Source organism: Musa acuminata, chromosome BXJ1-5 (genome assembly GCF_036884655.1).
Source record: "Musa acuminata AAA Group cultivar baxijiao chromosome BXJ1-5, Cavendish_Baxijiao_AAA, whole genome shotgun sequence".
NCBI classification, from domain to species: Eukaryota; Viridiplantae; Streptophyta; class Magnoliopsida; order Zingiberales; family Musaceae; genus Musa; species Musa acuminata.
This window is the reverse complement of record NC_088331.1, coordinates 20,662,145-20,689,989: the sequence shown is the minus strand read 5'-3', so window position 1 is coordinate 20,689,989 and position 27,845 is coordinate 20,662,145. Positions and strand designations below refer to the sequence as shown.

At 37.2% G+C, this 27,845-nt stretch overlaps 1 protein-coding gene across 2 annotated transcripts; it reads right to left on the bottom strand.

Moving 5' to 3' along the window:
• Nucleotides 1-51: 51 nt before the first annotated feature.
• On the bottom strand, nucleotides 52-27,845 carry LOC135674053 (receptor-like serine/threonine-protein kinase ALE2). Of its 2 annotated transcripts, none has more exons than XM_065183482.1 (8): nucleotides 27,372-27,845; nucleotides 25,271-25,378; nucleotides 25,114-25,200; nucleotides 24,576-24,950; nucleotides 24,228-24,500; nucleotides 20,085-20,474; nucleotides 18,879-19,119; nucleotides 52-979 (listed from the first exon to the last, which is right to left on the bottom strand). In XM_065183482.1, the coding sequence occupies exons 1-8, from the start codon at nucleotides 27,427-27,429 to the stop codon at nucleotides 289-291; spliced, it is 2,223 nt and encodes a 740-aa protein (XP_065039554.1). In that variant the 5' UTR covers nucleotides 27,430-27,845; the 3' UTR covers nucleotides 52-288. The 2 variants fall into 2 exon arrangements, with proteins under 2 accessions (XP_065039554.1, XP_065039555.1); XM_065183483.1 differs by having other exon boundaries at nucleotides 24,576-24,947.

The window sequence follows — 27,845 nt, the reverse complement described above, 5'->3', positions numbered from 1 at the left end:
TGCTTGAGCAAGTCTAACAATAATTTTAGCTGCCAGCCACCAATTATTCAATTTGACAAAGGAAACAACTAACAAACACGAAAACCCAACAGTAGGTTAGAAACTAACAAAACATTACCAGCTAACTTTGGCGACAGCCACAACATAATCCAAAACACATGGAATTCACAAGAAATGAATCACTGTCATCCAAAATCAGAAGCTCATGGGATGCCCAAAGCACAAAAAACTATATGACAAAGCTATACAATAAAAAGAAGAAAAAAAAGTGAGAAACAGAATCACCGTTCACAAACTTGAGCCGTAATGATCTTTCATACCCAGATGCCGTGAATGGTGCTCATGTTCACTTATGCTTCCTCTCAATCTATCAGATATTTTCTTCTTCGTCCTTAAAGGACCAGACCTGTTGTACCTTGCTTCAGTCCTAGAAGCCAACTGAGATGTTGAATGGGGCCTCTGCAGTTCGTCCATTGGATCTGAACTATAGTCCATGGTTATGAAGGGAGAGCCATGCCTGTATGACAATGGGGAAACCCCGTTCCTCCACCAGCTACTCTCGGCTCCAAAATCTCCTCTGTAGTCATCATCCATACCAGTTGATGACTCTTTCTGGCTGTATGAACCTTCACAAGTCTCCTCCATGTCGTTGTATATCAACTTCAGGGCCTGTACAACTTCTCCCATGAATGGCCTTTGAGATGGCTCGGCATGAACACACATTGAAGCTATGGCTGCAACTCTGGCCACATCATCTAGGTCACATTTTCCATGCAATGATGGATCCATCAGTTTCCCCACTCCTTCCCTGCTAGCCAGGAGAGAGCGTGCCCACGTTACAAGGTTCTCTGGCCCCTCGGACTCAGACATGTAGACAGGCTTCCGACCAGATAAAAGCTCCAGCAACACAACCCCATAGCTGTATACATCACTCTTAACAAGTAGATGTCCTGTCATTGCATACTCTGGTGCAACATACCTGCAAATTCATGATTTTCCATCAGGAAAGATAAATAATCCAATGATCAAAAGAGTCGAGCACAAGGAAACATGCCAGGAAAGCTAAACACATCTGATTGGCACAAGTATATAAGAGGGCAACAATCTGAAAAAATTTACCTGTTTTTAGTGGTTTACTGTTAATGAGCATGATAATAATCACCATCTATGGCATATTTTCCAAAGGTACAGAATACTTACAACAATTACATGCTAGGTAAACCAAATTCAAATATGTTGAAACCTAGAGATAACATCAAATATATAAGCACACATAATCACTAACCAGTATATTATCAAGCTTTAAAAATAAAATCAACTAACAATGTTATCATAAGCTAAGCAAAAGATCCAAATGTGAAGTACAAGTAGTATATGTTAGGGAAGACCCAAATAATACCAAATCAAAACAAGTCTAAGCCCATTTTGGAAATCCTAGTAAAGCTAGGATTTGAGTTCAGGGGCTTTGGTTTGGATATGGAATGTTCTTGATCTACGAGCATAAGGCTAGTGGAAGCATTTTACCCTTGTAAGCAGGGAGGCTATTTCCATGATCCAAACCCTTGTCCCCGAGATCAACCTTATCATTATGCCATGACTCACCCTCTTGTTGTACAGGCACAAAGGATTAAATGAGTGGAATCTAGGGTTACGGTTAGCACCCCTCCCTCTAAATTTACATCCACCCCCACCTCCCTGTTGGTGGTAGAGAGCATGGCTATGAAGAGAGAAGAAGACGATGTTAGGTCATCACTTACAAGATAAAGTTAGGGGTTTAAATTCTTATTTTTTTTATCTTCCATAGAACAATATAATATTATAATGTAGGGATCCTTCTTGTCTCTTTCACAAAGTTCTGTTGTCCTTTTATTGGTCTCTTTCACTATATGCATCAATTTAGTTTATCATCCATGAACCTGTGAAGATTGAGATTCTAGATAATGTACTTGCTTTGAGTTGGGTAATCTTGAATTGCATAGTAGATATACTTAAGAAATCACGAGGGGGATTGATCTACAAAAGGAAGGGAGAGAGGGATAATAATCATAAACGATAAAAAATAAATAATAATTAAAAGAAGGGGAAAAAGAGAATCAATTCTCCTGGACAAATAAATCATTACTATGCTTAAGGCAACAGGGTTCTATTAGAGCCCACTAAACCTGGATAACATAAATGTATACACTTAGACCTCACAATTAAATTTATATCAAAATGCATCTTGTTCAATTTATGACATTCATAACTAATGGAATTAAAGAGAACATCATAAAACTGATCAAGAAAATGCACCATGAGTTGATAAGAAAAGTAGGCTCTTATATATGAGTATAGGTAATAATGTCGATGATCTAATAAATAATTCTTGAGAAATATTATATATATAGTTAGTTAACTCTAATTTACAAAATCTTCCAATATATGAAAATAATGAATGTCTATATTTCATGTGTCATAACATCCAATGTGATTAATTATTAATTTCATATGATGTATAAAAATGGCAAGTTGACTTAGTCTCAAAAGACATAATGTTATTTTGGTATCAAATTTTTACCAAGCATATATTCAGTGATTTGTTTGAATATGATAAATCTTGCACTTAAAATATTAATTGTCTTATTTGATATGCGATGAATGTTTATATTACTTATGTTATGAGATTCAATATGATTAAAAGGTTAATACGTCATGTATCAAAAATCATAAATCAAAATTTGGTGTTGTATAAAGATGCATCATTGTGTGATGTTGATACTTATATATGATTGAGTATTACATACTTATTATATATATTTTTTCAAGTTAGTTTCTTAGTAGAGTTCTCTTACCATAGATTAAATCTTTGGACTGATGAAATAATAACATTTAAATCTACCAAGGTGGAGGCAACTAGATACTATAAGTTGTACCTGATAGTAGCCCTAGTAAAAAACCTTAAAATAATACTTTTTGTTAAAATAAATTAATTTTTATAAATATTATATCAACAAAGGTGGCATATTATCAACTATCCTTGGGTGGTAAACCAATGATATGACATGATATCACGGAATTAGCTGGTTTTGCATAAGTCATACGATACCCTTATGTGTCCATCCACAAAGATCAACCTCTCCGAAATCTCCTATCATCCCTTAGGACCTACAAAAGAGAAAACAGGTTAGAGAAAGTGTTTCACTCAAGATCCACAAGCAACCATTTCAACAAACACTTTATAACCAATGCAAATTACAAATGTAGACTTCACAAACTCTGAACAGTCGCATAACAAAGGGTCCAAGATAGTCCCTTACAGACCGAAATCCCCACGAGTGCCCAAATGATACAACCTTCGTTTACAAGCATAAAACGATCACTAAAGCCAACCAAAATTTGGCTACCAAGCCTACGACCAACCCTCTACATGCTATACAAAGCATGAACAAAACCGAAAGGCGCGGACGTACATGAGCATTACATTAAATACCCCATTTATAACTTTGTCCGTGGTATTTTCCCATACTTATTCCTTCGATGTCCTTGTCAAAGCCTTTACAAACGTTGCATTTCCTCTCCTTTACTGAGTCTTCAATCTTTTGCTCCAACTGCAACGTGCCTTTTGGCTCCCAACTGCTCTTCGCCGCTATTGTTGCGTAGTGAAACTTTGATTCGTCATGCTGCTTCAACTCGCCAATGACTCTGACTTTGGTATGAGGTCGACTGAGTTGTGCTAATCCTTATTGATTCCTGTGGATCCTTCAGATGAAGGAAAAGACCTTTATTGTTATGCGTCAATCTCTCAAATGTCTCATGCTGGTTGAACTGGGTGGATGTCTGCTGAAGCTTTAACGAGCATCGCCTCACAGACTTTAAAGCTTTTGGGATCCTTCGTAAAATTTGCCCATCGATTCCTCTTCCACTTAGTTATCGCTTCCAAGTATATTTGCATCACTTTACTTTCGAATGATATTTTGTTGGGAAATAAAGCAGATAGTCTACTCTTAGTAGCACTGATCACTACTGGTGAGGATTTGACAACTATTGTCTTCCACTAGATTTCTTCGAAGGGTCTTTGAACCTATATAAAGCTCCTATGTTGGATAAATAAGAGAATTGGGGTACTTAATTTCGCCCATTCTCTTAAGCGTTGAGAAGGCAAAAGTTGTTTGACTTGCCCACCTCTTAGAGAGTTGTACTCCATACATCGAGCACTAGCCTTCGCTTGCTCTATGCCCACACTTCTGAAGCACTCAAAGTGTTTGCACTCCTTGCGTTGAGTTAGCTACTATAATTCACTTTCTCATTACTATCGAACTTCTAAAATGCAAGAAGTTTTCACCCCAACTTGAAGCCAGTCTATAATAGTTTTGGTCGTCTCTAGGATTGTACCGTCATTTCTATCATCTCTGCTGCTTGCTCCTCTGAGTAGCAAAGGTACAACATTGCATACTACCTACTTCATTCCCACTATTGCCTGTGCAAGAGTTCATGTCCTTGACCTCTGTCTAAGGAAAGCTTTGTGTATTCGCTCCATATTCAGCCTTCTATGTCAACTCCCTTCATGTGGCTTAGGCACTTCACCAAGCTACGCCCAAGTTACTCTGCTCCATGGTTTGTATTGAGTAAATGGTAGCCTTCGTGCCCATCGTTCTATAAGTCAACCTTTCGTTGAGTCCAATCTTCATATCAGCCCCAAGTGTGCCTTCATTCAGTGTTACCTTGGGTCACTCCCCCACTTGATTTCGTAATGCGTCCACCAACGCATTAGCTCATGCAAAATCATACGACAAACTCCTTGCCCGCTCGCTTGGTTCGTTGAGCTTTGTGGAGTTGTTGTCTTGAGATACTCCCCCTCAACATGTGTAGTCCATTGCATATGATTCTCTCTCTAGAGAATCGGTACTTATCTCTTCTGGATATTTATCCCGTTAGAGCAACTTATCTCTTCACATCCTTCCCTATGAAAGTTTCGAAGATCACCATCTCCTTGAACTTCTCTGTCTTGCTAAAAAAACTATGCATTGTTCTGCCCCTACAAATGCACTTGTTAAATTGTGACTCTTCGCTAATATAACCCCCGCCGCACCCCTCAAGGCCTAGAAACATGCTGAACTTACAACACACTTCAACTTCCTATAGATGTATCCTTCTCATATCGAAGAGAAAGTTTTAATACTCCATAGCGCTGAGTTTCAATCACCTTGGAATGGCCATGGACTTTGAGCTTTGCATAACTCTTTGCATGAGTACCGAATTCTTAAAGTTAGCAATTCCTCTTACCTCTTTGAGCTTTGCATAACTCTTTCGATCGCTGAGCAACCCATCCCATTTTACATGGTCTCATCCTTTACCAAGCACCCCGCTTACCTTGAGCACCATCAAGCTTGGTTGCCAACATCGAGTCGCACCTCGAACTCAGCCATCCTAACCTTTGTATGCTACACATTATTCTTAGCTCGCTTGTCCTCGTGGTGCCACTCGCACGAAATATTGGACATTCCTCTAAATACCAATCTTGGATGTCTGCTCCTTTGAGTGACTCATTTCCCTACATCTCAATGCTCGTTTCCCTCAAACGGCCGCATGTGCTAGCTGCCCTCAACACAGCCTCGCTAGGTCCCTCACATTTACATACTAAGTGTTTTTATGTGTGCTTGTCCCGCTCTGATACCAACAATCACAAACTTAGTTGGTTTTGCCTAAATCGTGTGGTACCCTTGCATGTCAATCCTGTCACGGACTTAGCTGGTTTTGCCTAAGTCGTGCGACGCCCTTGCGTGTCCGTCCGCAAAGGTCAACCTCCCCGAAGCCTCCCATGGTCCCTTAGAACCTACAAAAGAGAAAACGGGTTAGAGAGAACGCCTCACTCGGGATCCACAAACAAACATTCCAGAAAACACTTCATAGACAATGCAAATTACAAACAGACTTTACAAGCTCTGAACAGTTGCATAATAAAGGGTCAAAATGGTCCACTATAGATTGAAAATCTCTCACAAGTGTCCACATGACACAACCTTTATTTACAAGCCTAAAGTGGCCACTAACCCAACTAAAATAGAACTATTAAGCCTTCGGTCATCCATCTACATGCTGTGCAAAGTATGAACATACCAAAAGACACGGATATACATAAGCATTACATCAAACATCTTGTTTAGAAGTTTGTCCGTGACAATCTGCAAAGGTCAACCTCCCCAAAACCTCCTATGGTCCCTTAGAACCTACAAAAGAGAAAACGAGCTAGAGAAAGCATTTCACTCGAGATCCATAAGCAACCATTTTAGCAAACACTTTATAGCCAATGCAATACAGACATACTTCATAAGCTCTAAACGATCGTACAACAAAGAGTCCAAGATGGTCCACTACAAACTAAAATCCCCACAAATGCCCACATGACATAACCTTCGTTTACAACCCTAAAACGATCATCAAAGTCAACCAAAATGGAATTGCCAAGCCTACAACCAGCCATTTACATGTTGCACAAAGCATGAACAAAACCAAAAGGTATGAACATACATGAGCATTACATCAAACACCCCATTTACAACTTTGTCCGTGACAATGAGAGATGGTGTTTAAGCCAATTAAGAATGTTGTCCATAGCGTGGGACTAATTCTCACAAATTTAATATATATGAGTTGCATAATTATCATATTTTGTTATATAAATATATATATATATATATATATATATATATAATATGATATGTGATATAAAAAGAAGATGAAAGAAAAAAAAGACACATGACATGCAATATAGAATTGTTACTTATAAGATATATGTTGAATGTAATGTATTCTACATTAAATTGGTTTTAGTTTACGACATGTAACATTTAATGACATGCAATGTGTAATTAGAGTAAATCAGTAGGCATTATGCTTGAGTTATATGATAGTTTTTGTTTACATCGATATATGATCAACACCTAGTAGATATGATCAACAGTTATGATTCATTTATTACATTAATATTGTAATACCCCTCACTTTTAAAAATTATTAATAAAAATTTATTTATAAATCGGAGGACCTATATATAAATATAGAAATTTCAAGGACTAAACTGTTAAGTTAAAAAAAAAAAACCGAAAATTTCGGTTTTATCCCACCGCCTCTCACGCTCTCTATTTCTCGAGAAACAGAGAGAGTAGCGGTGGGACGTGGGCAGAAGAAGAAGAGAAGTAGAGGGAGAAGAGAAGAAAAGAAGAAGAAGAGGGAAAAGAAGAGAGGAAGAAGAGGGAGAAGAGAAGAAAAGAATAAGAAGAGAGGGAAGAGGGAGAGGAAAGAGAGATAGCTGCAGCAGCTAGGGCTGCAGCACCTCTGTTTCTTGTAGGAGGAAATAGAGGAGTTCATGTGTGGGGCGTCGGGGAGGAGAAGGGAAGAAGAGGAGAAGAAGAGATGCAGAAGAAGAAGAAGAAGAAGAAGAAGAAAAGAGGAGGTGGCTGCGGCAAGGGCTACAGCGAGGAGCTGTGGGGCGTTGGGGAGGAGAAAGGAAGAAGAGGAGAAGAAGAAAAGAAGAAGAAGGAAAAGAAGAGAGGAGGAAGAAGAGGGAGAAGAGAAGAATAGAAGAAGAAGAAAAAGAGAGGGAAGTGGGAGAGGAGCGAGAGGTGGCAGCAGCTAGGGCTGCAGCACCTCTGTTTCCTGCAGGCGGAAACAGAGGAGAGGAGGTGTGGGGCGTTGGGGAGGAGAAGAAGAAGAAGAAGAGGAAAAAGAAGAAGAGAAAAAGAAGAAAAAAAGAAGGATAGCTGCGGCATGGGCTGCAGTGAGAAGGTGTGGGGTGTCGGGTAGGAGAAGGGAAGAAGAGGAGAAGAAGAAGGAGAAGAAGGAGAAGAAGAAGAAGAGGAAGAGAAGAAGTAGAAGCGGGTGAAGAGGCGGCACCTCTGTTTCCTGCTGCAGGAAACAGAGGAGAGGAGGTGCTGTTCTTCGGGGAGAAGAAGGGGAGGAAGGAGAAGAAGAGAAGAAGAAAGGAAAGAGAAGGAAGAGGAGAAGGGAAAGAAGTAGCTGCGGCTGCGGCTGCGGCTGCGGCTGCGGCTGCGGCGGCTGCGGCTGCGGCTGCGGCAGCTGTGGCAGGGAAAGAGGAAGAGGAAGGAAGAAGGGAAGGAGAGGAAGAAGAGAAGGGGAAGAAGGGGCTGCGGCTGCGGCTGCGGCGATGGCAGCTGCTGTTGGAAGAGAAGAAGGAGAGGAAGATGAGTAGGGGAGGAAGAAGAGGCTGCGGCCGTGGCTGAGGCTGCGACTGCAGCAGTGCAGCTGGGAAAGAAGAGAAGGAAAGGAAGAAGAAGAGAAAGGAAAAGGGAAGAAGAGAGGAAGAGGAGAAGGGGAGGCAGCTGCGGCAGTGGCAGCTACAGCTGGAAGAGAAGGAGAGGAAACAGAGCAAGGGAGGAAGAAGAGGTTGCGGCTGCGGTGGTGGCGGCTGCGTCTGCGGCAGCTGTGTTTGGGAAAGAAAAAAGTAGGAACGAGAGAAGGGAAGAAGGAAGTAGTGCAGTGGAAAGGGCTACGGTTGTGACAGCAGCTGCGGTCGTGGCTACGACTGTGGTAGTGGCAGCGGCAATGGCTGCGATAGCTGCGTTTGAAAAAGAAAACAAAGGAATGAGAGTAAGAGAGAGCAGGTGACTATGCCTCTATGTTCTGCATGAGCTGCAGTTGTGGAGGAAAAAGAGAAGACATATGTAGAACACGGAACAGGGAGAGGACACGGAGGAAAAGTAGAAGGATTTGGGCTGACACCTTCTTTGGATCTTCGGATCAAAATCTTTGAAAGGCAAGTGTTCCGATCCTTCCTATTGCAAGCTTTCTAATCTTTCCTATTGCAAGTGTCCTGACCTTTCCTTACTGCAATTTTATCTCTACATTTGCTTTGAATATAAGGAACTTTGAATTGTTCTAGCCTTATTTGATATATCTCCTATTTAGACGTAACGATTCGAATCTGTGCAACTTCTGAGATTCTGACCCTTCTACATGGTTATGGTTATAACTTCATATATTGACCTCTGATTTGGACAAAAATTATTTGATCAGAATATAGACTCATAAACCTTTCTTTTGATAGCTTATTTTAAGAATTCGGAGTAAGTTTGTCTGCCCAAACTTCTGTTTCAAATGAGCCTACAGATTCTGCAAAACAGGGATCGTAATTTCTGACCTTTTGATACCGAGCTGCCTATAAGTCGATGTTGGAAACTCCGATTTGTTCAAAACTTATTTCATTGGAAACTAGACTCGTAGATCTTTCTTTGATACCTGGATTGAAAGATTTAAAGTCCAAATGCCTGCCCGGTTTTCTGTTGAAACCGACCTTGTGAATTCTGTAAAATTGAGATTTGTTCTTTGATCTTGGGTTACTAAATCTATTGTAACTCTTTGTTGGAAACTTTGATTCATACGAGACTTGTTTTATTTGAAAATAGATTGAAATATCTTTCCACAATAGCTTTCTTGTGTAAATTGGAGCACGATTGATAGTTTAAATCATTTTTTCAATGTGCCTCTTGAATTCTGCCAGAAATCGAGCTTTGGTCGATTTCGCATATTCTGGTTTCATTCCTTTGGAAATTGATATCCTTTAGCTTTCTTATTCAATTAAGCTTTATATTACTGCTTTGAATTCTTGTATGCTCTTGTCCTTCAAATTATTTGCATTCTTGAAAACTATTGTGTAATGTTTATGCTATATCGTATTGACTCATATAGGCACATGTATATCCCATTGTTCCACATTTGCTTTCGACATGTGCCTATTCCAGTTTCATTCCTTTGGACAATGAATTCATCTAACCTTCTTATTTGAATTAAGTTATATGTGATTGCTTGGAATCCTTGAATGCTCTTGCTTTTATTTCCTTTCAAATCTGAATACAATTGTGAAAGATTATTGCTTACTTCGCATTGACTCGTAAAGGCACATGTACGTTTTGTTGTTCCGCGTGTGCTTCCGATATGTGCTATTTATTGTTCATACTATCCTTTTGTACTCTAGTGTTTGTGGGATATTGTGAACCTTTGCCAGAAATGGTTAAGGGAGTTATGCATAGAGCCTGTGATGCTCTGCCGACCCTTATGACTTCACTCAGACGTGGGTGGATGGAGCTCCCAGACGTGGGAGACTTATGTTTGGTGGTCATTCAGAAATGGATGTACCATATTATGTTATAGTCCCACTTCACCTTCTGTATGTTTGATATGGTATCCAGAGCTTTGGTTATATGTTTCTATACATGCTTTGGATCAAAATGAAATGAATGCAACGTCAATTCGACGTTTGAGCTTCTGTTTCGTATTCGTTCTTTGAAATGCTCCGAAATGGTCAATACGCCATTGATATGTTCCGAAATGTTTCATTTATCATTGATATGCTCCGAAACATTTCATACGCCTTTGATATGCTCCGAAATGTTTCATTTGCTATTGTTATGCTTCGAAATATTCCATATGTAGTTGATATGCTCCGGAACATTTCATACGCTATTGATATGCTCCAATTACTCTATGCTCCATCTGTTATGAATCAAATAGGTTTTGAATGACATGACACATATGATTTTGTATCTAAGGATATGGTATCTTAAAAATTCTTGTATTATGTCTTGCATTATGATATCTTACTTGTTTGAACTCATTATGATATATGCCTTGCATTATTTGTCACTTGCTGAGCTGTTTTTAGCTCACTCCGTTGTTATATAAAATCTTTCAGGTCAGCTTGTCACTCTTTGAGATGTTTGAATTGGGCTGAGGCAGTAGAGAGCTATTCAGAATTATGGGCAAGTCTTGTTGGTTATTATGTTATTGTTGTATAAGTATATTTTGTATGTAATGAAATGTTGTCGATGAACCGAAATGGATATACCTTATAAAAGTGTTAGAAGATCTCTCTTATTTGGGATTTCGGAATGTTAAGTCTAATTTACGATGATATGAACTTGTAGTAAATGGTTGGAGTTATGATTGTATAAATTACTCAGCTTGTGGATTTATAAATGTTGTTCATGTTTGTTAAGTTGGCTTGGATTGCCATAAATGTGAATTATCGAGTGATGTGATATATGATTATAAACTACACAGGTTTTATATATGTGAATTTAATAGAATGTTTTTCAGTGTCCTCAAATGTTAGTTTGGATCCTGGATTAGTTTGTGATGAAAATTTTAAATATTATCGATATATTTTTTGAGGGGCGTGACAAATATATGATTAACGTATAGTAGATATGAATCATTTGTTGTGAGTTCTCTTCTATAAGAAAGATATCCTTATTAATTTTTTAACCTTCATCCTTGATATTCTATTCCTACACGGCATAAACTCTTGTATTTGTTAATATTGATTCTACATACTGTTAAAATGTTTCCTTTGAACCCTCCTTTTTTTCTATTGGGCATTTGTGCTAAAAAACAAATTGCAGATATTGTTTAAAGTTACAGATTATTCAAAGTGAAGCTAGGTTTGGTAACTAATACAACATGGAAGGACACTGAATGGCTTCTTTCTTCCGTATTCTTTCCACAGTGCAACTACAGATGTAAGCAAGAAATAAATAGCCTCCTTTTGTAAATCTATATCAACAATTATGTAACGTTCATTTACAATTATTTGTGCCTTAATCATCTTACATCAACTGAAAATAAAATAGTAGATATGTTCTGTCCGAGAATTGTCAGAGGCACTAAGGTGCTGGGAGACATGAAGATTCCAAAACGACCGAGGCACTAAATATAATTAAGAATAAAAACAGTAATTAAATAAAAAATACATAAAGGATTATCACTAAAACATTAAATTACATAAGATTAACCATAAATAAAGCATTAAAGAACTCAATCATTAGCCACTATTAACAAGAGTTAACCATTATTAACAACAATTAACATCACGAACTATTATTAACAAGAGTTAACAATAAGATAAAAAATTAAGCGTGAGGCTATACTGACATAGTGTAGAGGCAACTGAGACGAGGTGTAGTGATGGAAAGGAGAGGTGCAATGGATTCTAAGTGAGTCTAAAGGTGAAACAATCTAATGTTGTCCGCATGGCATATACATTCTGACACTTTCTACGGTGATGTACCTCAACTGGTTATCACACACGGAGAAGGGGGAAGGTACAGCATCTGGTGGCTTGGACTAGAGGGAAGGGGGAAGGTACTGCATGGGATAACTTGGACACATGAATGAGGGACAATGACAGAAAGAAGGCAACCGCAGGTTGGGGGTGCTTTTAAGTTTGACATGGCAATAGAGAGCTAGGGATTGTGCGACGAGGGGAAGGTTGCAATGTTGGACTCTTAGTTGGATGTCGACATAGTCTGGGATGGTTATTGTTGGCCATAGTTGATTAAGACAGTGATTTAAAAAGTGTTAGGCACCAAGGTTCCAAAATACCCGAGGCGCTAGATGCTCGCCCAAGCAATGCGAGAGATTCTAAACTATTAAAATATAAAAAATATATAATATAATTGATAAATATTGATTATATAAATAAAAATATGATATTAAATTAAAAATACCTAAAGTACAAATGTCACGAACTTAGTTTTGTCTAAATCGTGAAGCACCCTTGTGTGTTCTTCCGCAAAGAGTCAACTTCCCCAAAACCTCTTATTGTCTCTTAAGGACACGCAAAACAGAAAATGGGTTAGAGGAAGCATTTAACTCGAGATCTACAAGTAGATATTTCAACAAATATTTTATAGGCAATGCAAATTACAAATATAAACTTAGCAAGCTCTAAACGATCATGCGACAAAGGATCCAAGATTCGTCATAACCAAAAGTCCCCACAAGTGCCCACATAATATTGATGTTAAATAAGATAACGAACCAACCCTAGGCCCTACCCAAAGGCCCATCGAGCCATGTGCCACCCGAGTAACTCCTGGGTGTTGTACTGGCTGATACAAGTAACTGCACTAGGATCTTTAATATCCTTTAGGTAATTGTATTTCCAAGTAGGATCCTTTCTTAAATTTTTTAATGAATACTCTGAATTGCTTTTTACACTTGTCATTAATCCTAAAACTCTAATAATAATTCTAAATAAATAGAGATTAACAGTGTTAAAATCTAAATAGGGACTGTTATATAATAGCAGTAGTTAACAATCTACTATTAACAGTAGATTATATAATGTTAACGATAGTTAAAGGGGGAAAAAAGAGTTATCTACGGTGGCGAAAGCTATAGACAACAATGTCAGGAGGAAGCTTCAAAGGTATCTGTCAATGACAAAGGAAGCTACAGTCCTTACTAGTCATAGGTGCCCTGCAAGCCAATCACGTGAGTGATGGTACATATAATACGATACACACTCTTTTTGCTTATTATTATTTATTGGTATTTTTCTTACTTTATGTTGTCTATTGCATATATCGTGATATTCATGGGTCTGTGTAATGGGAATCAGATCGTGATGAGATCACGATAATGAGACTGATTCGTCTTTAAACACAAACCCTAAATAATCTTAGTCATAGGTTACTCGAGAGAGATATCGAACTAACCGAACAGACTGATATATCATATACCCGTCCATATGACGGAAGCGGTTGATCTTATAGGTGCTCGTGTGAGGACACTAAGGATACAGTACAGGTACTCATTGGAGAATGAGTTTATTGATTGATCCACTCACGGGGAATGCTGGATGGTTGATGATACCTCATTGTCAGACAGCGATTCCGTCATCCCAGTTGTGTATCTGATCCTTAGACATGAAACACCAAGAATATCCTATAATAAGTACTCTACTCCTTGATACCAGACTTATAAGTCAGAAAGTTTCAGGTCTAGTACAGTCAGTCATCGGAAGTGGCAGCCAACCTTACAAGGGCAATTGAATGTCGATAAAGAATCATCCGCTCTCAATGTCATGAAAAGAATATCTTGTGTGTTCTTGCTCAGATAAATCCCTGGCTAGGGTCATTCAGATTAAGAGAAAAATAATTCTTTGGAAAAATCTGATTAGAGCAAGACAAATTTCGTATTGGCCTGATAGCACCATGCCCGATATATGATCTCTGGGATATTAAATGAATGAGGAACTATAGATACACAATAACTGAGGACAGATAGGTCCAGTGGATTGGATTCCCCTATATCGTCTGGGGACTACGGCATAATGGCCTAGTACGTTCGTAGTCGATAAGTCGAATGAATTATTATAAAGATAATAATTCACTGAGTCAAGAAGTTTTGATAGGTATAATTCACAATCAACTCGATATTAGGCCTAGAGGGTCACACATATGATAAGTGTTGCGACGAATAATGATTCAGATATAAGATATCCGTTAGAACCCCTATCTTATTGGATATCCAATAAACCCTAGAATTATTGGATCTTGTGGATATGATCCAATAAAAAGCCAATGAAAGTTAATTGGATATAAATCTACTAATCCAGGAGTCTTTGGTAGTTAGATGGAGATTCAATACCCAATAAGATATGATCCATTATGGTTAAATTGATAAAGATCTTTATAAATAGGAGGGAACCAAAGGGGCCACAAGCTAGACCCTTATTGGCTGCCACCTCCTATTTTCCTCTCTCTCTCTCTCTCCTCCTCAGCCAACAGCCCCAGCTTGGGGTATGTGGACAGCAAAAAGAGTCAGCCCCTTCTTGATCACGTGGTGAGCGTGAAGAGGGGGATTATATAGCGATTTGAAGAGCGTCTTCATCACATCTATTATATGAATCACCGCTAGAGAGGAGGACAATTGACCTCCTTCATCCTCTCTCATAGATCTGCAGGTTTATAGGGATATATAATTTCCCTATATAATATGTTTTTTATATACGAACAGTTTTTCGGTTTTGAGTTTTTACGCACCAATCTTCGCACGACAATGAGAAACTATTTTCTACGAGAAATCTGAGATTTTTGTTTTTTGTTCTTCTGCTGTGCATATGATACTACCCCAAGTTTCCCAACAGTCCTCTCCCTCAACAATAGAAGGAGCTGCACACGAAAGCAATAGCGACGAAGAGAACCGCGCACAAATGCTAGGTCGTAGGACCTATCCGTTAGCGATAAAGGAAGCATCGATCCTATGCATCAACGGAGGCAACGACAAAGGAAGCAAAGCATCAATAATAAAGGCAACAACTATGGTATGGTATATTGCTCAAGGTCACATGGAGAGGGCAAGCTAGGTATAGAAATAGTATGTAGCTTAGTTGGTTCAAACCAATTAGCTATTGTTCAACCGAACCAAACTTAAAAGTCTGGTTCGATTACTTCATTTGAATCGGGTGCTCACCCGAGCTTAATTGTTTTAATCAAACCAACTAGCTATTATTCAATTGAACCAGACTTATGTTTAGTTTGGTTGCGTCACTTGAACCAAGTGCTCGCCCGAGGTGCCCAACGCCTGGTCGAGGCCTAAGGTGCTCGGGCCTAGCCTCGCCTCACCCAAGCGTCGAGGCGAGCGCATCTTTAAACCCCTGGATTAAGGGTCATAGTTGGCATAATGGCTAGCGAGGACATAATCATTGGTTACAATCCGTTACGAGAACAGAGGATAGTGTTAAACATAATAGAGACGAAGAAAAAGATTATTCTAAAAATATCAATTCAAATGAGAAAAGAGTACGAGACAGAAAATAAAAAGAAGTCATGGTTATTAAGAAGGGTAAAAAGGGATGCATAGACTTATCTATGTACCAAGGATCATAGAAACAAAAATGGCAAGCAGGAAGAAAATTAAGACAAACAAATATAAGTGATGCTCATGATAAGAAATTAAGGAGAAGAATAATTTAGCATATTGTTCACTTCTTTTATCAAGCTAACCTTCCCCTTGGTGCAACTCGTTTAGATAGTTTTAAAGAGATGATTGAAGTTATTGAAAAACATTGTGAGGGATTAAAACTATCAAGTTATTATAGATACGAGTTTCATTACCAAAAATAGAGTTGGATTATATAAATGACTTATTAAAGGGTCATAAATAATCATAGGTAAAGCATGGTTACTCTATTATGTTGAATGCTTGGACCGACAAGAGATATAAGAGTATAATTAATTTTATAATTAACTGTTCTTTAAAAGCCATGTTTGTGAAGTTAATAGATGCATTATCTTTTATGAAATCTAGAGAAAAGATATATGATTTGCTTGATAAGTTTGTGAAAGAAATTGGTGAACAAAATATTGTTCAAGTTATAGCCAATAATGAAAACAACTATATGTTAGCACCTAATATTTATCTTTTAATTTTTTAATTACTTTAACTCTAATTTGAATAGAAGAACTATGAGATTCCTAGGTCTTATGAATTTTTTGATCTTTTATCTTAAGTAAATTACAGAAAGCAAAAAAATAACACTTATATTGAACTCTATGTACGGCATATTGCATTGATTTAATGCTGAAAGATATTAAAAATGTTTCTGAAATCAAGAAAACTTTAGAAAGGGCAATCTTTGTTGTTGGATTTCTCTACAATCATACTAGGGCTTTAAATATAATAAGAGAATTCACAAACAACAAAAAATTCGTGAAATATAGTATCACCCGATTTGCTACTTCCTTCTTGACAATACAGAGTGTGCATCATCAAAAGCATAACCTGTGAAACATATTTACCTTTGAGAAATGGGTAACAAGCAAATGAGTAAAAAAAAGCTAAAGGCAAAAGGGCCAACGATATTATCTTATTGTCATCCTTTTGGAATCTTATAATTTATGCATTAAAGATAATGGGCTCTCTTGTTCGAGTCCTTTGGTTAGCGGATAATAAAAATAAGCTTGCAATGGGATATATTTACGATGCTATAGATAGAGCAAAGGAGACGATTCAAAAATCTTTTAATGGAAATGAAGAAAAGTATATGAAAATATTTACAATCAGTGACGAAAGATAGAATTATCAACTTCATTGTCCATTACATACAGCAAGACATTATTTGAACCCAGATTTTTTTTATAAGAATACTTCCATTAGGTTTGATGCAAAAATTATAAATGAGTTATATCAGTACATTGCAAAATTGGTTTCAAACCTTGAGATGCAAGATAAGATCACAAGTGAATTATCTTCATATAAGAATATTGAAGATCTTTTTAAAATTCCAATAGTAGTTCGATTTATGACAACTATATCCCGAGGTATTAATAAATTGATATAATTAATTTCATCTATAGAATGTTACTATGTTATTTTTAATAATAAAATAAATCTTATAATTAAATGGTGGAGTATATTTGAAAATTTCACTCCGAACTTACAGCTATTGACTATCAAAATTCTTAGTTTGACATATAATGCTACGGGTTGTGAGCAAAACTGAAGTGCCCTTGAACATGTAAAGATAGCAGAATATTCTTATTTCAATTAATATATTTTTTTAATATATTTATTAATATATTTTTTAAATTATATGATATAATAGATTCACACAAAAAGAAAAAATCGATTAAAGCATCAACGATTATATGATCTTGTTTATATAAAGTATAATCAAGCATTAAAGATAAGTGGTTGGTGGAAAAAATAGGTGCAAACTTATAAGATGCCGAAGATGAGCTTGTATTTGAAGATAATAGCTTGACATGGGGAGATGTGGCAATAGCCTCAGGTGTCGGAGAATTACAGACATATACAAGATAGATAACAAAAGAAAAAATGAATGCAAAAGCCTTAAGCTCATCTCCTGCCATTATTGAAGAGGAGAAAACATATTTTGATAAAGGACAAAAGGAAGAAAATGATGATGATATGTTTGATAATAATGAAGTTGATTACGATGATGAATGAATTTGATGCAAAACTTTATTATTTTGAGTCTTTTGACATTTTTGTTATTAGAAGATGAATAATATGACTTGGTACTTTAGATCTTTTTATTTTAATATCATATTTTTATTTATATAATCATATTTATCAATTAGATTATATATTTTAATATTTCAAAGCGCCTCATTTCGCTCGAGCGAGCGCCTAAACGAGGGCTTGGCACCTAGGCAATTTTGGGACCTTAGCGTTTAGCACTTTTTAAATCACTAGTTGCCATAATCAATTGGCTCTTAGTTGATTGAGCTAATCAATTTGCTTATTTAAGTTCAAATCATAGGATCGGGTTTGGGAACTCATTCAAGTTCAAATCACAGGATCAAGTTATAGACTCTTAGTTGACTAAGCCAAATCATTTGGCTCGGTTAGGTTTCAAATCAAATTGGATTTGGTCCGAGATTAGACTCACACATATAGGTGTCGCCCGAGGCTAATGGGTTACCTGAGTTAATTTGAGATGCTCAGGCCCCACCTTGTCTCGCATGTCTGTAACATTTAAATAATAAATTTAAAAAATTAAAATGAATACTTCAAAATATGGTCTTGTAAGCTAAGTTGGAATAATCAAGATGCTGGATATGTCACAAGAATAACTCATTAGGGAATTGTTTTTGGTTCTTGATGATTTCTACACTTCATAAGACTTTTAATTAAATCCATCCAAATTCAAACATGATATAGTCTAATTGTGCACTAATGTTCGTGAAATTAGTGTGTAATTTGTCCTCTCCATTGTGTACTCCTAATATTATGTTTTAATATGTGTCTTCAATGTAATTACAGACCCAAATGAGAACTGTCAAAACTGTCCAAACAGACAAGCCAAGAGTATTAGGAGCTACAAAACTCAAATTTCAGAATCAATTATTAAATAGAAAACACTTGGTATTAGTTCTATGATATCATAAGAGGACTACCAACCTAGCACTCTAATTGGATTTCACTTACTAGACAAATGAGAATAAATAAGACTAAAAAATAGCAATAAATCATTGAATGAAACACTACCTAAGTATGCACAAAATTTCAAGGACATCTATTGTTATTTAATAAATTTGGCTGCTAGTTATGGAGTTGAAAGTAAATCTTACCCGAACGTCCCCATGACCTGAGTCGAAATATGTTGGCTTCCTTCAGATGCTTCTCTTGCCAAGCCAAAATCTGTCACCTTTGCTGTGAAATCTTCCTCCAGTAGTATATTACTAGCCTTAAAATCACGATGTATAACATGAGGATTGGAATCTTCATGTAGATATGCTAGGCCTCTAGCAGCACCAAGAGCAATCCTCATCCGTGCATCCCAGTCCAGAGGTCCTTTCTTCTTGTCAGCACCTGTAACAATAGTCAAACAGCCCTAGTCCACTGCTTTGAATTACTAGATAATTAGATAGTTGCAAGATATCAGAAATTGGTCCAGAAAACTAAAGAGTGGCATGGAATTTATACAGTGCACTGAATGATATCAAATCTTTCGAAAGCATTAAGCCAATAAATCCTTAGTCATATTCAGTAAAGAACTTAAAATTTTGAGAGTTAAGTTCTAAAAATATTTTAGAACAATAACAAAGAAATTAATAGAATAACTTCTAAAAATATTTCGACAATAACTTCAGGGCATTTAACTAATACACTGACCATATAAAAAAGATGGTTTCAATTTACAAGACCAAGAGATGAAGCTGCAGGAATTTCAGGTTCAGCCATTAAATATATCTTCAATAGAAATTATAATGATTCAGCAAAGAAGCATATTGGTGTAGAACAAAGAAGGTACAATTCTTTTTGCAAATATTTCAACAGTTACATATATTTGATATTACTTGGTAGGAGTCATGAAATATGGTAACATATATAGTTATGTATAGCTTTGAGACAGAACACATCAAGGGTATTTTCGAATACTTTGCAAAGTTTTCTTGAATATAGATAATCTTACTTGCAGACAGTGTCTTTTTTGTGCCACCATATGGATATGATTGTAACCATACAAAATAATTATTCAGTTATCAATTGAGTCATGGATGCCCCTTGTTATCGGTTACTATTTATAAGATTATGTATTCTCCATGTTCTATGGAAGTATTATGTCATATTAGACTTCCTTTTCAGAGGAAAATGTCATATCTACATGCTGTTATTTTCAGTATACTTCAGCATCTGTATAATGTAATATCAACAAAGTTGGTACTGAGTCTCACGGAAGGACGCATGAGTTGTTTGGCATCTAAAAAAGATAAGACCAAAAACAAACACAAGTTTGGATATTCAATTCCACAAGAAATTGTATAGACACATACCATGCAGATGGGACTCAACACTTCCATTCCGAACAAGCTCATAAACCAGACATCTTTTATTTCCTTCAATGCAAATACCAATCAATTTGACAAGATTTCGGTGATGCAGTCGACTAACCATCTCTACTTCTGAAATGAACTCATGCTCTCCATTTTGATTCCCCTTATTCAGCAATTTAACTGCAACTTCGTTTCCATCATTCATTATCCCATGGTAAACTCGTCCAAAACCACCTTCACCCAATACCTTTTCTGAACAGAACTTATCTGTAGCTTTCTCAAGCTCTGCCATTGAAAATGTCCTCAATGATGGTGGACAAGCAGCCATAACCGAAATAAAGGAAGCAGATGGTGAGCTAGCCACGCTATTTGATATAGTGGACTTGATGCCTGCATCAAATCAAGGACCTTGCATAATTGATTTAGTTTTGACTACTTAAATAAAAATGAACATATAACTCCAGATGCAGAAGAGACAAAGAAGTCAGTTAATATCAGCAACAATAGGTGGAAGAAGACATAATGCAGCAAAGACAAGTAAAGCAAAGTTGCCAAAGAGAAAAAAAGTGCAATCCCCATCCAAAAGTTATTGTATAAGTTCTTTTCTTTTAAAATTTTCATATTAATTTTTAGCTGCTTGATGGTTGAGTTTCAAAATTTTCCCACATGACACTATGACAGAAGTCCAAATTTATCTGACATCATATCTTGCTTGTTTAAATTTTGTATTGCCATTATATTTCTTACACTTTCTAACTTAGCATGTTGTGGTTTTATGTGAACTAATTCATTGGCACTAAAGGGCCTGTTCTTCTGTCCAATATGGGAATGATCCCACCAAATCAATTTGTTTAATATATGTTGAGGTAAGTTGAAAACCCATCTCACAGCTCATGATAAGCAGCTAATTGTGGTTTTCATCATAGATCAATGAGATTAACTAAATTGTGATTAAAATCAGGAAACATTCTAGCAATTCTTTTGATATAGGATTTAAGAACTTATATCCCTCAATTGATCAGACATGTTATTTCATAGGGAATGACAATTTGTCTCTAATTTATCGACCTTTCATCTTCATTTCCCAGCCAATGAACACAAACAACATGCCAACTTTGCTGATTAGAGATCTTTGTGGCCTTCTAATAGCGTGTCACTTCCTGTTTCTCCATGTTTTGCTTCCTCGAGTGATCTCTATCCATGTCATCTCTTCAATAGGGCGTTAGTATAAAATTTTGTAAAAACCTAAAACCACGGTGAGATTCCACTTTTTCCTCTCTCCTCTTTCTTTCCTTTTGGTTTTTGTTAATTTTTTCTTCTTTTTCTACAAAGGAAGAGAAGCAATAAAACCAAGGATCGCCATACCATGGCATATTACCTAGTATGGGTGGTACATAACAGTCCGATAGAGAATCGATATGAGTGGTACATACTGATTTATTGATATACCTCGCCGTACCATTTGTCGGTACATCAATATAGATCAGTACATGCCATACCGATGGCCGATTGGTACACTGGTACGAACCAATAAGGTGAATCATGGTTAAAACCACAATGACATTCACCAAACAAGTATGAGATTCCTCCAACCTCTTGCATAGCCTTCTATAATCTATCCTCGTATTTATTGTTTCATCATGTTCTGTTCTAGGAAGAGAAGGAGCACCAACAAGATTAAATAAGGAAAGCCAGAAAACTAAATAAGAGGAAAAATACAAGAGCAATCTCACACATATTTTGGCAATCACATACTTTATATACAATATTTTAAATTCTGAATCCATATCAAGAATCTTGACCAATAAACTAAACAATAATAGTTTGGATTTTGTTGCTGTCTTTCTGCATCACAATTATATTGCTACATGTTTTCTGCATCTCTTCCTTTTCACTTGCTAAGATAGACATTGCTTTTGTGTTCTTAATGTACATTCATAGTTCTTTATTATTTTGTTCAATTCTTGAATTTCCCTTCAATATTATTGATATCAAGTTTTCATCCCATTGAAAAGTTTGGTGAGCATTGTAAACAGTAAACAGACATAATTAAAGAATTGATCAAGGATTAGCCAAAAGACCAACTGGCTTTACCATAGTTAACACGAGTTAAAAGACCACAAGATACTTTGACCTACAACACTGCAATCAAAAAGAAACTGAATGGAACCAGTCAATCTGCCATGCAGCCTTCTAGTTTGAGCACTTCAGGCCACTTCACTCAAGGCCCAAAATATCTGAGATATTGTACTGACGGTCTATTAGGGTCAGGTTGTGATAATGCAAAATCAGGTCATGAGTTCAAAAAAACCTCTTAAATACCTGCTTAAATATTTCACCCAAGGTATAATCACCCATACATGGGTCTCTTGTAGCCCTTTTGCATGTATCTTTGTCTTGCAGTTGGGTCCACATGTCAAGCCCATTAATTCTTCATTTGGCTTGCATGGATTTGTTAAGAGTATTTGGGTCATTTTCTATTAACTTAAGCTTTGGGGAATGGACTCTAGGCTAACTAAATTGTATCATGATATTGTGGCATGATTTTAAGGACCTTTAGAGTCAGATAGTAGGAATAGTTTCATTTGAGATATGATGCCTTTTTAATGAGCAATGTCATTGGAGTTGGAGAGTGAACAATCAACCATAGGACTTTCTTAATCGAATAATTTGTCTTTCATCTTCTGTATTGTGATTCCTTTTAGATTATTGTTTCTCTTGCCCATTACTTTTGATCTCATATAACTAATATGTGATTAATGATTCAAGAATAGTGACCACATAGTTGTTGATCATGAGAGGAGTCAACTAATATTAGAAAACATGCCTGGTTGAATTTAAATAATCTAATGATAATGGATTATGGGATTTGTTATAAGTGATAGGATGATTTTTTCTTGGATCTGGAGGAGATCAGATACTAAGTCAAAGATTATGTAGCACAAAAGGGGAAAGTGGAAGAGGCAGGTCTTGTCTGTTTGCTACTGTCATCAGGTACAACAAGATCAAGATGAGAGGAAGATGCCGATGAATTGAGATAGCAGAGTTGAAGTGAAGGTTCCATGACGGCAATGCCGATGGAGGGAGATATTGGTCATGAATTTGGAGAGTCGACAAGCTACTGTTGCAATGCAAATTTGCCTTGTCATTCTATCTACAAGTGTTGTCATCAATTCAAAGCAGAGTTTGTTGTCCAGTAGCATTGTAGGTATGTGGCAAGTGTTGTAAGGGCAATGGTTGGACATGATGGTTTTGCTTGCCAAAAGTCATGATAAGTGGCAGTAATTCTGGTTTGGCAACAACATTGAGTGTGTCAAGCACTGCTACAGCTGCTACACCATGGATGTGAGCAGACCAAAATAGGAAAGAACAACCATAGGTCCATATAAAGGCACATCAAAATGTGGAGCTGCCATTGAAGCCAATGAACCGACATGCTACTTACCAAAGTGTGATTATGGCCTATGATTTCAGTCTTGAGACGATGTCAAACCTTTAAAAATAAAAAAGGAACAGGTGATGCCTAAATTGATCCCACACATGTATAGCATTAAATAGTCTCAGTGTCACTATTCACAAAATGGGCTTAAAACATTTTGGGTCGCATGATTCACAGCCCATTTAATCTAAGTTAGTGGGCCAATGGGCTTATCTAGGCAAAATAGTGAAACAAAGCAAGCTTGTATTATCCCCGTTGTTATCACAATTGAACAAATCAATGTTCATAACCATCATAAGACCGACAACAACCATGAATCTCATTTTACCACAACATAGTTTCAAGATAGAAGTACAATTATCACTGTAACAAAATAGAATAAATCATTTTTCAGTTTTCTCAAATAAGAAACAAGTGGAAACCATCTTTCTAAAGGGCAATGGCTATCCTAGTCATATACTTGCATTATATATATGGAAATTGGCAACCAAAGTTCAAGTATATGTGCACTCATCTACTTAACTGACAACGCATACATATAGGCACCATATGTAAATCCATTAAAAGCAATATAAGTATGTCTTGCAAGCTTAATCAGGGGGGGTTTGGATATAATATCAATTTGTGCAAAGGCAACTAAGTTATGTAATATAGCCGAAAAGCAAGAGATCACGCTGTGGTTAGACATTTGAACATTTTCTTACCAGATCTTCCAGTATCTGATTGGGTAACTGCAGAGCCCTGAGGAGGAGATGGTTGCCTGAGATTTTTCCACTTCAAGATAAAAAGAACAATACCAATACAAGCCAATATAAGGGTGAACGAGGAAACTGAAATTACAGCAATGATTCCAGCATTCAATTTTCGAGCTCGGCCACTTGAAACATCTGCTGTAAAGGGATATTGGTGGTTTCCATTGTTGCTAGGCCTGAACTCTGTGGATCCATCAGATACAGATGGTGGGGAAGAAGGAAGTCCTGTAACAATGTTTCAGATGACTAATTACACGAAACACATAAATAGTATTATCCTAGAGAGAGACAGTGTGTTACCTGGATAATGAACATATATCACTTCATAATCACCAAACAGTGACATCTCAATGGGTACCTTTTTCTGCCAAAGCCTCTCATAAATAAGCAAAGCTGTTGTGGTATCAAACTTCTCACCAAGAGGTACCAAGTAAATAGTAACTCGTGTCTTCCCTTGATTCTGGATAAGACCAAATGCAGCCATGATTTTTACCTGGCTCTGTTTCAAGAATGTGCCTGTTGCAACCTCAACTTCAAATTCTGCAATATGTGTAAATAACAGATATGGAGCCACCCCTAAATCAATAACTACTCGCATCGGTGATACACAACCACATGGTGAACCAATTGGAGTCGAAGTAAGTGGTTCAGAACATATCACTTCATCGCAATCTGCTGAACATACAGGTTGTTCCATAAGTGATAACAAAGAGCATATGTTCAGATAGTGGTGTAAACAGACAAAAGAATGTTTGACTATAGCTGGAGAAAAATTGACCTAAATAAATAAACCATAGGGTTACAATCAGGAATACAGAGGGATGTATAGATAACAAACCTTGGCCTCTTGGTGGAATAGATAATGTTGGTGATGGAGCATGAGGCATTCTGTGGTGATGTTTTGCAAGAGGACCATGACTGTGTACTAAAATAGGAATACTCATTAGATACTACAAATATTAATGAGGCCAATGAAGTTACAATAAATCAAGTACCATGATGCTTTGGAGCAAAAGCTGGGGCAGGTCCTGGTCCCATGATTGCCTTGGGCAAAACTTCAGGTGATCTGGCAGGGCTTAGTGCAGGTCTCAATTTGTTTATTGCTGTAAGGTGTCATGACAAAGAAAACAAAGATCACGAGTAATGATTACAGCATGATGAACATGTAGTTATCCAATTTGCAATCATAATAAGCAACCCACACTCAGCATGATGAACCTTGGTTTAACAAGAGGTTCAAAAAATGCATTCGTATATAAAATAAATTAATCTATATATATCTACAATAAACCAAGGTTTACAGTTTTGGGTACTTTATCCTTAGTGACTCATTCCAGCATATCACAGTACAAAGAAAGGGGAGGAGAAGAAGTGGAAGATGAAAAGGTGAGAAGGAGGAGGACGAGGAGGAGGAGGAGGAAGAAGAAGAAGAAGAGGAGGAATAACAAAATAGCCCCATCGTTGGAGGGAGGTGGATGGGTGTAGGAGGCGGCAGTCAGTGTGACAGACGATGAGTGTGGGGAGACTATATGAGGAAAGAGAGAGATGTCAGAACGGTTGTGTTATTATGGTTTCAAAAAATAAAACTATTAAGGAAAGAATTGGGCTTACCACCCAGTTCATAATCATGCTGTAAGCCTTGTTAAGGACCTAAGGTAGCAAAGCTCCTAGTTCAATGTGGTCCACATGTTGATAACCAGACGAAACGGTATGTATCCAGTGAAACACCTCGGGCAGCAGGTTTGTAAAATTATGCAATAAATTGCTATATATAATAGATGATATGAGCTCGGGTCAGCTCAGCCAAGAATAAACACTTCAATTAAGAATATATATATGTTCAGTATACTTTGAAATGTACATCACTTTAGCACTTTCAGGGCAATATGTAATAGTCCTTGCATAATTATGAATATAAAAATATATCTTCTGATGCATATCCACTTGGCAGTTTTTGGATGTGGACAATTTCATGTAAAACTTAATTCCCATTTAGAGTTATTTTAATAAGAGAGTAAAACCCATGAGCAGTTTGTGCATATAAAAAATGTATCAACCACTTGTTTTATCTCATTGTTAACAATGAATCAGCACAACAACAATGAGTCAACAATCATAAGAATTAAACAAAAATTAGCAATCAATTTTCCAAATGGTTATCATGTCCAGAATTTGAAAGAATGAGTATTGAAGTGCAATGACTTGGTGCATTAGAGAGAATATCATCCAAGCCTTGAACCTGGATATAGGTCAGAGAGTCATCAAATTAAGGAATGGTTATTCAAGAAATACTATACAACTAACTGTCATTTTTATGGTCTCGAAAATTTATAAAAGAAGTTCCTATAAAAGAAATATTTAGACAAGGGGCAGGGAGTTTGTAAGAGGAAAACGAAACCCCTTGAAGACTGAGTTAACCGATCATTCCCCGTCCAAACATAAGCAAGTAGGGTGCACAATTATAGAACTCCTCCAAAGAATGGAGATGACAGAGAGTGTTTGCAGTCCATAATACAAGAGTAAAACAAACATGGAATTTCCACTCATCAGTTATGTACTCAAAAAATAAAAAAAAATGAAGGAGAAAATCAGATTATACACAAAGGTTAATCTTGATCAAGACACCACCCAAACCAAAGGCATGTTTTCTTCTATTTTCCAAAAAGCAAATTATAAATAAAGAAAATACTCTAGATCTAGGTCTCAATAATAACAATACAGAGGGAAACCAACTACTTAAATTCTTTTTTTTTATTTTTTTATTTCAGCAAACACGACAACCACCACCCAAACCTGGTAGAATTATCGATTAGATTCCCGCAAATCAACAGCACTTAAAAATTTTTCTGATGTTTCCGAACGATTTCAATAAAACCTTGTCATAAAAGTATTTTCACAATATTTTCGGTGATATTAGTAGATGCTAATCGAACCGTTCTGACAGGCGAAGGGATAGGATTTCACGTATGATAAGATCATTGGGCACCAACGTGTACGGCCTCACAGTGCAGAACTATTGAGCACCCCAAGGAAGTAAAGAAAAGAAATTCGCAACAAAAGAAGAAGACGGATCAAACGTAGGGTTCGGGAGAATACCGCAACAAAGAGTACCCAAGTGAAGACAAAGCACAAGCATCGCGAACACGCGCATCATTCCAAGCCGAAGAAACCATCACAAGAAGCAGCGATCGAGCGCCATTATCAGCAGAGAGACCGAAGAAGAGCCACATTCGACTGCATTGCCGACATGCTCTCGCCGCCTGCGGAAGTGGTGCTGGTGGAGGCGCCTCGGGCGGCGGAACGCCGATAAGAGAAACCCTAGGCGCAGGCGGGCGTCTCAAGGCGGCGGAAGTGGTTTCCCATCTCCGCTGGCCTTAGGATTCGAGGCCTAGGAAGAGAGAGAGAGAGAGAGAGAGAGAGGTCTGTAAAGCCTCATGGCCTTCTCCTAAATCTCGATTTAGTATTTATCATGCTCGAGTAATGGCAGTGAGATGAGAGAGAGGAGAGAAGCGAGAAGAGAGCGGAGCAGATACGGTGTTGGTTTTTCCGTTCCCTACTTTCAAATGTAGA